The sequence below is a fragment of the Sipha flava genome, unplaced genomic scaffold (assembly GCF_003268045.1).
Source record: "Sipha flava isolate LNK unplaced genomic scaffold, YSA_version1 37_pilon_pilon, whole genome shotgun sequence".
Taxonomy (NCBI): domain Eukaryota; kingdom Metazoa; phylum Arthropoda; class Insecta; order Hemiptera; family Aphididae; genus Sipha; species Sipha flava.
The window spans coordinates 763,464-775,267 of NW_020273087.1; the positions used below are offsets into that span (position 1 = coordinate 763,464).

The 11,804-nt window shown below is 30.8% G+C and overlaps 2 protein-coding genes across 2 annotated transcripts in view; one reads left to right on the forward strand and one right to left on the reverse strand.

Moving 5' to 3' along the window:
- The first annotated feature begins 6,481 nt into the window (after positions 1-6,481).
- On the forward strand, positions 6,482-10,347 carry LOC112688131. Its single transcript, XM_025561179.1, has 4 exons — positions 6,482-6,617; positions 7,757-7,855; positions 8,739-8,867; positions 8,940-10,347. Exons 1-4 carry the CDS (start codon positions 6,564-6,566, stop codon positions 9,972-9,974), a joined length of 1,317 nt encoding a protein of 438 aa, XP_025416964.1. The 5' UTR covers positions 6,482-6,563; the 3' UTR covers positions 9,975-10,347.
- A 1,208-nt stretch (positions 10,348-11,555) lies between these two features.
- LOC112688216 (putative glycine-rich cell wall structural protein 1) overlaps positions 11,556-11,804 on the reverse strand; it is a 1,126-nt gene continuing 877 nt past the window's right edge. The window contains exon 3 of the mRNA XM_025561313.1: positions 11,556-11,791. Within this exon, the coding sequence (XP_025417098.1) occupies positions 11,556-11,791 (236 nt within the window). The remainder of the gene's footprint in view (positions 11,792-11,804) is intronic.

Consider the following 11,804-nt stretch of genomic DNA (forward strand, 5'->3'; position numbering starts at 1 on the left):
TGGTGATTAACGATTACAACCAGGAATATTTGTTGCCACTGATATGACGATGGTAAATATATCACATTATGTAATAATTGTTAATTAATGAACTGATAGGAGTAGGTAAAGTACTGAAAGATTATTGAATTTAGCGTATCATATGGTATTCGCTTGTTATTCACGCAGTTTTCATTTTAGTTTGTCCATTGTCGTTATTTCATAAGTAAAAATCTAATTGTTTTTTGCTAAATCAAAAATAAATTAACCAATAGAAATAATTAAGTTACATTTGTTCTAAGTACTATTTATTAATTAAAATGTCGTAATAAAAATTCATAGATATCATGAATTTAAAGAAATTCAAATTTATTTAATTTTCATTTTGTAGACATTTTTTTTAGAGGCTCTTAGAGGTGTGAATTTTTTTTTTAGTTTAAACTTATATATATATATATATACACTTTGAAATATGACATTTATAAGTTGCCCCAATTTGCCCCTTATTGAAATAAATATATTTTTCTAGATGAAAGAAGCAACGTAAAAAATCGCTGTTTATTCAAAGTTTTGAAAAATAATGTTTTTGCATCAAGTACTTATGAATCACGAAACGCAATGAGTACTTACAAAACTCATAGGCTGGGAGAAAAGTGGGAGTTTAGAAGGCAATGAGAAATTTGATTAATGTATTAAAAAAAGTTGAAGAATTTAGTAGTAAGTTAAATAAGAAATAGTTTGACTCAAATCACTTTTTGACTAAATTTTTTTTAAAAAAAATGATGTGGTTGGATTTAGAATTTAAAATTCTTTTATTGAAGAAATGTAAAGAATCTTATGAACCTTTTACAAGTTCTGATAAGCCATGTTAATCTTTTTTAAAGTTAAGTGATCGTTCTAAGCGCCGAAAAATAAAAAAACTTGAGAGAAATAACTTCATCATATAAATGAATCTGTGCAGTAAAATTGACATTGTATGTTGAAGAAAAACGTGCTGCATTCGATCTTGTTTCCCACGCAACCGAGTATTCTCCTCAACGTGTGATAACGATTAGAAAATTTTATAAAAATGAAGCGAAAAATAAATATAGTTCTTACACAGATGATAAGGACGTAGTGTTTATTATTAATACTCGCATAACTAAAAATTCGTATCACAAAACTAGATTAGGTGCTAAAAAACATGAGGCTGATATATATTCTTCGTATGATAGAGTTCAGTTAGCTAAAGATAGATGATAACCTGAAAATATTATTATAAGCGAAATAATTCTACTTTAGAGGCAAGGGAAAGTCAAAGGAAGATGCCCAAGAGGCAAGTAATAAAAACTATAATCGATTCAGAGTACATCATTATCGAAAATCATAACGTATTTAAACAAACATATATCTTTTTAATTTCTTATTAGTGTCATCTGATCTATTAATTACAAGTTTAATAACACAACTTAACAAATCAAAAACTAAATTACCTCCAGAAGCCATTAATTTACTTGATATCGAAAGCTCAGAACAGAAAGAAATAGAAACTTGTAATAGTGAAATAAGTAGTAATTATTCTGAATTTTTTATTTTTATTAATTTTTTTGTTATCCGATTAAGTATCAGATAAATTAAATATTTGAAAATAATGCATTTTTTTTTAAATTTCTTACATAAATGTTTATTGTTAAAAAATAAAATTATTTTGTTTGTAATATTATCCAACTTCATAATTTCAATGTTTACTTGCCTCAACTGTATTTTTTAAACAGTTATCTATCTCGAGATAAGTATTGAAGTAAGTTATTAAAATTAAAGTAAGAAAATGTTTGCGCATATTAAATCAATAAAAAAAATATTTATTTGTGAGTGTCGAACTTTGTTTGATAGGTGCTAAATTTTTGGTCAGCTAGAAATGCAATTCCTCCCTTTGTGCGACGCTTGTCTAAGATTTTCTAAGATTTAGCAATGCTTATCATTTTATTATGTTATACTGTTTAGATTCATAACGTAATGTTTTACTACCTATCAAAAACTTATTTCATCAAATATATGACCTGTCTACAAATCATATAACAGTCCTTTGGTCTTACATACAAATCAATCGAATTAAAAGCATGTTTCGGTTGGCTTTTGTCTGCAATTAAAAATATTTATAAATTAGTTTATAAATACCATTATAAACATAATAATACCATTATACCATTTTTATACCATTTATTCAAATTGTCGCTAAAAAACGTACGGAAGAGATGAAATCAAATATAATGACCTTACAATAATTTTTTTAGCCAATTCGGACATATTTAATTATATATTTCTTTCCTCTCAAGAAATATTCTACTTTCGTTTCTCGCGTGTTCCGTAATTGTCTAGATATAACACCACAACAATGTGTTTTATAACATTCATCTAATCCCTTTAAAAACTAATGTCAATTCAAATTAATGTAATCGTATAGTTTTATAAAACAATATTCGTTATTGCATAATCCATAGTTCAGTATTGATTGCGTGGTATCCTAATAACAATACTATGGTATATTTATGGTATGGTAATATTTATATTTGATTCTTAAAACCATATTGGAACATGTAAATATTTACGTAATTAAAACATTTATATTGTGAAATTGAAAACCTCGATACAATACTTGTGATAATAATATTTATTATTTGCTGTATTTTTTACATGAGTTACTATGGATTTTTTCATAATATAATTGAATGCATGTAGTGTGCTGTGAATTATAAAATAATGTATATCAATGTATTTTTGCATAATTTTTATTTCAGATAGTAGTTAAACAATAACAATGGATAATTCAACAACACTGGGTGGTGCACGTAACATTATTACGATAACTGTTGTTAAAACATATCAAGTATATTTTATACAAAATAGATGTATACTATAAACATTTTTGATATCACCAACGCCATCTGCTCATCCGTCCAAGAGTTACATTTCTCGATTTAGTGTTAAGTACAGACATAAATAAACAAATAAGTTTCTCGTTTGTTTATTAGAAAAACGTCACGATTGACGAAAACGTAATTTTTACACCGTCAAACATTTGGTGTACTTGGAGGAGGTTACGTAATCTGGAACCGTATGTTAAATACGGACGTTAGAACCTGCAATAAATAATCGTTTACAAACGCAGGTAAGCAGGGAACCTTGTTTCACGTCGATGTCATGTAATTAATATATATTTACCATTTTAAGAGCTGACGAGTGCATATTTTAACTTTTATTGGACACGTGTCGTAATAAAAATACTACGTTCGGAAAAGACTGCGCTGTGCCCGGTACGACCTTGCCGGCCAACGATAAACAAAATAATACTACCTATTTAATTAGCGTGCAATGATTTAGACCCATAACCTTGTGACCCGGAGGATACTTCCGTACAAGCGTACGATTTCCACGGGTCAGTGACCGGACGTCGTAAACATTATCATAATATTACGAGTAGGTGCCAAGTACATCTAAATGAGTTATTATCTTGCCTGTTAACACCTGTTTAATGGTCTGCAATGTTTTAGAGAATATTTTTATTGATAAAACACAGATCGTTTTAGCTGACCTTTTTCCCCAAACTCCTGCCGGATCACCTCCTTCACACTTCTGATCTTATGGGGTACCAAAAATCAGAAGTATTCAAACATTACATTTTATTTTATTTTTTTTTAATGTATTAAACATAAACTATGGTCATAATTTATCGATTTTACGGATATTGCCAAGAAAGCTACTAATTTATATTAAATTCCTAAGATTTTATACTTGTATTTCACCACAGTAAGAAGAACCTTATTGCAGTTTTAGTCTATTTTCACATACGATTGACAAGAAATCAAAAAAACTGGTTTTAATGGAACATAAATAATTATGAAATATTCATTAATTTTAATCTGTATACGCTATAGAATGTAAATAAAAAAATTATTTACGTTAAACGGTTTAATTTTAATGTAACCCTTGATTTTTAATAAACGTGCTTTCACAGATGATAAGTGAACTCGTAAATCTGAAATCACAAAAAGCGTATTATGATACTTATTTTTAATGAACGTGTATGACGAAAAAGCCTTTTCTACAAACTCAGTGCTCATTTCATAAATATTTTATTATTAATCAATTTTTTCATTTTCCGCCATTATCCTTTTTTTCCCGTTGAACCTCTCGTATATTTTCGCACACCACTAGAGGTAGATACGCGTACCCGCAGTTTAGAAACGCTGGTCCAGTCGACAGTTTTAACACAAAACCCAGGTAAATGTATTTTTTTTTTCACGTTGCATCTTAGATTATTGAAAAATAAATAATCATAATCTAGTTATTTATTTCTCAACACCCCATATTATTATTATATATTATGTACCTAAATAATTACTCGATTGACGTTGTTCATAGTTGCTGTGAGACTTTAAAAATAACAGTACAGCAAACGATGGTGGTAGTCATCAAAGACGTTGTTCGAATATACTACAGTGAAGAGATCTATCAATGTACTCCAATTTTGTTTTATTAATATTCAGTAAGAGAAAATGTGTTGGTCACAACTTGCCATACGATACATATATATATATATATATACATATACAGTGGGATCATGATTAGTGGAAACTCTCAATAAGTATTTGCAGACTTCATATATTTCAATTCTGCTTTTTTGGCTAACTACTAAACATTATTATACACATTTTCAAATAATTAGACTATTTTTGTGACAGTTAATTTTGGGCATGCGCACAATAACATTTTTTTTTAAATGGCGACCGCTTATTATTTTTTGCCTAATTTTTTAATGAATTTTGGTAGTTTAATCAACTTATTAAGTCCAATATTGACCAAGTTACAGCCTTTTAAAAAAAACAATCGTAAAATTCACGGAATTTTCTGTATTTTTGATGTGATTCTGAAAATAATTGTTGTAGTGTTATTCAACTTGACATTCCTACTCATATTTATAAAGGCGAGATTTACGCGTTGTTTAAATTTAACTACTGTTGATTTTAAATTGAAATTGTGCAAGAATTATAGTAGCCAAGAGAAGAGAGTTTGCAGAATAATGAGTCGCAAAGAAGAGTAAGAGAAGAACATTAGAAAATAATGTGAATCGTAAACGGTTTCATGGGTGAGGAGAGTGGACCTGTACCAGAATGCAAAGTAAAGAAGAAGAAAAGTCCATGCTTTGTATTTAAGTGTAATTGCCTTTATCACGATATAAATTAGCTTAGATTTTTATCGTGGTGATAGAGAAATACAAATTATTAATTTTATTTGATTGAAGTATTGTACCTGTTATAGTTTTTAGGTAAAAATATGATTTTTTTAAATTTCATTAAGTGACTGTTCAGCTGATTAAAAAAATTATACGATTTGAAATTTTACCATTAATTTCTCAAACACTTAACCTCTTAATGAAATTTGTTTGTATTTGATGAAATATAAAAAAATTGTTTCAATAATAGCTTTTCATCAAATGAATAATTTAACTGAGTGGAAGCAACATACATAAATAATTACATAAATACATACCTATATAACGTTTACGAAAAATAGATATTTTAATGTAATGATTATTATTGATTTAAAATGTGTAATCATCTTCAATGAACAATCACTTGGGCGCTATTACAGTATTTTACTGGCTTTTATTGTTTCTAGTTTTCTGCGAGCTCTTGAGAAGTACTGAACAAATATCAAAAAGTGTTCTGTTTAAAGTATTTTTATCTTATGATGTAGGTATAACGCAGATTATGTGGCGAACGTTATTAAATAATTTCACCACACGGTATTTTGATAAACTTTTGTAAATCATTGAAAATCATAGGTGAAACTAGACACTTTTACTAGGTCAGGCTAAATGAAAAATATAAAAAGAATTGTTACGTAAAATTAACCATTATTTCCTATAATGTAATTATAAAAATAAATGTCAAATATCTAAATTTAACAATAACTAATATAACCGATTATTCGAATACATAGAATTGACTTATTATATTCTATTATAATCCTTACTTGTACCAATTGTACCTATATACTATATTATATTATAGCATTACATGAAACGTACAAATGTATACGTTTACATGCATAAATATATTATTTATAATGCCTACATAACTCTTAAAATGTATAATATATACATATTTTTCGTTAGTATTAGGTCAGGCCATGACAGGTCTGACACGTAGTTTCGCCTTTGTTGAAAATATAGTGATTTAAAAAAAATGAAGAAAGAAAGACGACTTGTTCAAAATCTTAAAAACGAAATATTTAGATAAGATGAATGCACATTTTATAAACAATTCTGTATTTGGTATAATTACATTGATTTAGAAATAAAAATTGTTTAAATAATATTTTGCAATACAATTAATATGAGTGTACAGTGATCACATTACAAGAAATATTACACCATGTTTCATATTTGATAAAACAAAAACTGAAAAAAATCAAGAATTTTATCTATTAAATTCTATCAGTTACCTAAAACGTATAGAAAATTAGATGGTGATATTTAGTGTGCGTCTTAACCATAAGTGAACTATATGTTATTTTTGTCCTTATAAAAAAAATTTTCAACGATGAAATTTACTACAACTATACTTTGTGTAATATTCGGTCTACTTGTATTCGAAGTAAGTGCTTTTTTATTTGTTTTCACGTCACAAAAAAAAAATCCTATAATAATAATAATTTAATAATAATTTATTATTTCATACTTGATAATTGTGAGTAGAAAAATCTGTATGATATGAGTATTTTTTATGAACTGTAAATTTACTTTTACAAGTACAATTCCCTACTTTTAATTTTCTGTGCAAATAAGTAAAAAATAATTTATAAAAAAGTAAATTGTTGAAATTATGATATTACATTAATATAAAAGAAAAGAAATAATTAGAAACATGTTGGATAAAAATGTTGTAGCTTTAATTCTTTAAAAACCGATTCTGATGAAATATCGGCTTGCTTTAGACTTCAAATCTTTAATTTATTTATAAAAAAAAAATTATTTTGACACTCTCTATATACGAATAAAAATTTATTTGTTCATAAATACTACTTTTTTTTACGTAATTTAATGTACATCGTGTTATGTCCAAATTTTATATGTTCACTGATAAAAAGGTTTTTGTTCTTATTTAATTTCAAAAAATATTCAAATTTTTTACGTTAACCTAAATATCCATTTCTACAAGTTCACTCTTATGTAATATAAATTATATATTTATATAAATATTTTATGTAAGAACATTCTTTTAACTAGGTACCGATAAGATAATACCTTATTGGACAGCCTTCATATAATTTTTATTGAAAAAAATTTAATACAGATATTTTTATTATAAATTATACATTTTTTTGGCCTTCCCTAAAAGTAAGTTAATTAATTTTTTATTATTAATTATTCATTAATTCTAATATTATCAATCGATTTATCTACACTAAGAATGTCGCATTTTATAACTAGTGTACATCAATTACCTTCTAGTTTATACTAAAAAGTGAACTATTCACCTACATTTAGTACACGCGTATTAATTATTTATTTTGCTTGTAATTTTTCAAATAGTACATAAAAGTAAAATTGCAATTCAGTATATCAATTATAGATAATTACTTAACCTATCTAAAATCCCTACTATCACAGAATTTACCTGTATAGACATACAATTTTGTAGTATCATAAAGAAGTAGTTTTATTTGGATGTTATATTTAAAATCGACTTTTGTAAGAAAAACTTACACAAATATATTTATTCATAATTCGCAGAATAAAGATGCATCATCTATATCGCCGGAATGTCTCAACGATTTAAAATGTGGATTGCAATCGCTTTTAAAACGTTGGCAAGTAGATTTAATTGGAAAAGTAAGTAATCAAGAAACTGTTATAATTTATATCAAAAAATTAGCCTACGAGTGATTAATGCGAACAAAGTAGAAATAAATTGATAATGAAACCTAATGTTGATAAAATGATAACTAATCTTGAATAATTTTCTTTTTAACAACAATTATAATGATAACATTAGGTATGCAATTTTGATTTTTTTTTTAAATTTAGAACAATGCCGTATGAATTATTTACTAAATTTGTTTGATATTTTAGAATAGTAAATAATTGTAATAAGTACTCATGAGTAACCAGAGAGTTTCGAAATTCCTTGATTTCGTATAATGTGTATTTTGTTAAACATCATTTTATGAGTGATTTCAAATACGACCAAGATTTTAGTTTATCAAAATTAAAACACCAATATTAAACTAAATTAAAAAGATAAAAAATGATCATTGACCATATCCTATATTATTTTTCTTTGTCCTTTCTTGTCCTTTAATCGTCCTCTCATTTTGTTTATAATCTTAGAACTTCCAATTAACTCATCTTTCCATTCTCGATTTCGATTCGAAATTTGTCATAATCCAACTAATATCCTTCATCATCGTTGCTGGTCCGGTCATTTAAATTAATTTAACTATTGTTGTTTAATCGAACTAAATTGTTTAGGTCTTGTTAATTGTTCACATATTTTAGGTAATCGTTGTAATACGGTTTCAATAAAAAAATAATAAATAAATAAATAAAAACGAAGAAAATATACTTAAGAAAATATTGGGTTGATATTATTTTATAGCCACAAATACACGAATTACATTATTATTTTTTTTTTATCAAACTGTACGGTTGCAAAAAAAAAAAAAAAAAACAATGATGCGTTCATACGTAATATCGGTGATTTTTTTCCATTTAGAAATCCAACAGTTCCGACTGGCACGGTCTGCTACAAAAGTTGTTCGCGTTACCGACGCCGTTGCCGACATCCAGCACCACGTCTCCTCCGACCACAACGGCTGCGGCGACCGTGACGCGAGACTGTAACGTGAGTAAAACACCGAACCCGAAAACGCGACTGATGTTGGTTAACTGTTTTTCGTTATTTTATTTTTTTCAGCCCCATCAGATATCGGAGGTCCGCAAGCGGAACGATTCGCCGGCCAACAGCAATTGCATACGGACACCGGAGGAACTGGTGACGTTTTTGAGCTCGTCGAGCTCGGTGGCCGACTCGACGCCGACGAAAATGCGCGCGGCCATCATGTTGCTCGTGTCGTTCCGCGGCTCGCTGCCCAGCCCGTTGCCGGCCGCCGCGGTCGTCAACCTGGTCGAAAAGCTCGTGGCCGCACCGCAACTGTTCGTCGGCCTGCCGCAGCCGGCCGTCAACGTCGTGCTCATGGTGACGACGGCCGCGAACGCGTGCGCCACCGGCCAGCTGCCGGCCGACCTCCGGGTCCGGTTCCTGCACGCGGTGTTCTCGCTGTCCCCCGGCGCCCTCGTTCTCGTGCCCAAGTCCGTGATGGTCCCGGTGCTCGGCACGATCACGTCGCCGGACATGCTGGACGCGTTGCCCGGCGCGGTCACGGTCAAGCTCGTCACGGTGCTGTCACTGTCCCGGCCGCTATTCCTCTGCATGCCGGTGCCCGCCCTTCTGTCCCTGCTGTCGTCCGTGGCTGCGCGCTCGCCCCAGGAGCTGCTGACCGCGCTGCCGCCGTCCACGCTGTTCGGGTTCCTGGACGGGCTGCTGCACGCCGCGCGCGACGCGTCTCCGATCCTGGCGGACGCCGCGACCGGCCCCGTGCTCGCCGCCGTCCTCGGTCCTCTGATGACGTCCCGCCTGGTGAGCGTGTTGCCCGCACCCACCCTGGACCTGTTCCTGGCCGTGGTCGGATCGTCTCCCGAGCTGGCCGGATCGTTGCCCGCGTCCTGCGTCGTGTCCGTGTTCGGCACGCTCGCCAAATCACCGAACCTTTTGAGCTCGCTGGACCCCAATCACCTGGCCAAGGCCCTGGTCACGGTGATGAACACCCCGTCCGCGGCCGACGGTCTGCCGCCCACCATGTTCACCGCGCTGCTGGACGCCGTGGCCGTGTACCTGCCGTCGTGTTTCGACTGCATCCCGATCGCCGACTTGTCGCCGGGCCGCAAATGAACGTACAACACACATTCCACTATCCAGGGGCGATATATATATATATATGTTTTTTTTCTCTAACACATCGATTTTTTAACCTTAAGCGTACGTAAAATACCCGGTATTTCATTAATTATTGTTTCAATTGTTTCGAGTCCGAAGGAGACAGTTCTACCGTTTTGAAGCACGGCCAAAACCGGCGGCACTCGTACGCTATGCTTTTCAATAAACAGCGGTAGCATCTTTAATGTAAATGGAACACAATTTCGAGAACAAATCGGACTTAACTAAACATATAAAAATCATTAATTTTTTTTCTACAACTTGAACAAAACAGATTATATTCCTATTGGTATAATTGTTAGGTTTAATATAAGATTAAAAAATTATTATTCATTAAAAATGTATACATTAAATAATAAATTTGATAATATTTTTTTTTTTTTTATATATAAATTTAAACGATTTTTATTAAGATTCATGTATTTTAAAAATATTATTATTTATATTTTAAATATATACATTGTATTTGTAAAAATCAAACAACTCATTAATATTATATCTACAAAATGAAATAGGTATAAATTGCAATCGATGTATATAGTGTCATGCATGAGAAATACAACATTTATACCTCAAAGACACTATACTAATAATTTGTAGTGTATACTTGTTTATTTTTAATTCAATGATGTAGCTACAGAAAGTAAAAATTGAATACAAATAAGTATTGTCAATAATGATTTATAAACCAAAAGTTTGATCGGAGTAAAATGTTCCTTGTAAAACCAAACCAATGATGCTAGTACAAATTGTGTTTAGTTATTTAAAAAAAAAACTGGTCAATCACTATACATTATGTATTATTCTTATTTTATAAGAATTCTTCCGGTACACTTCTTGTACCTGAATATTATTGCTACATTTCCTCTGACGTGAAGTCCTCTCCAGGACTTGTAACTGCTTCTACTAACCACCATGTTATATTATGCATATTTTTTTTATGTAAACATGATGTACACAAATTTTTAACACTATTGATAGTATACCATTGAAATGCCTTCAATATCAACATTCATAAATAAAATCTAAAACTATCAATAAGTTATCTGTCAGAAATAACAAACACTGATTGTAGTACATACACAATAAACAAATTATTAACAAAATCAATGACATTTGTTTTGAGAAACGTGTAATTATGTAAAACAAATAAATAATTTCAGTATAAAAACCAAACCACAATTTTAATTTGTATGCACTATTCATCAGCTTTCTGCACAGTTGCCTACATCCAATTCTACAATGAAATCTTTAAGCATTGTAGTAGCTTTGGCTTTGGCTTGTTTTTTAAAGGTAAGAATTAATACAAAACAATTTAAAACAAAATGTCCTTTTTTGGAGAAATATATATTTTCATTTGTATACAATAATATCTTTAAACTTACACAGATTCCATCTCTAACGTGTTTGTTTATTATTTAATTATTGTTAACTATCATTGATGGACCCTAAAAATGAATAATAATTATATTAATCTATAAAAGCTTTAAACAATTCATAAATTTACATAACTAACATTATCCTTACATTTTTGTATTATTTAAAAGGTTGAAGCAGGTCCTTGTTTACCATGTGACCTTCCTGATCCTTACCTTTTGTCTCAACTGGCACTTGCGTTACCACTTCCACTACCGGATCTTCCGTTGCCACTTCCACCACCATGTATTCCACCACCACCACCATGTCTTCCACCTCTCCCACTTCCACTACCACCTCTCCCACTTCCATTACCATGTCTCCCACCTCTCCCACTTCCACTACCACCTCTCCCACTTCCATTACCAT

Excerpts from the sequence above, each read along its gene's own strand:
- LOC112688131 (XM_025561179.1), top strand. The coding sequence starts at position 6,564 with ATGAAATTTACTACAACTATACTTTGTGTAATATTCGGTCTACTTGTA. Across the intron at positions 6,618-7,756 it reads TCGGTCTACTTGTATTCGAA|AATAAAGATGCATCATCTAT; the intron begins GTAAGTGCTTTT and ends CATAATTCGCAG. Across the intron at positions 7,856-8,738 it reads AAGTAGATTTAATTGGAAAA|AAATCCAACAGTTCCGACTG; the intron begins GTAAGTAATCAA and ends TTTTCCATTTAG.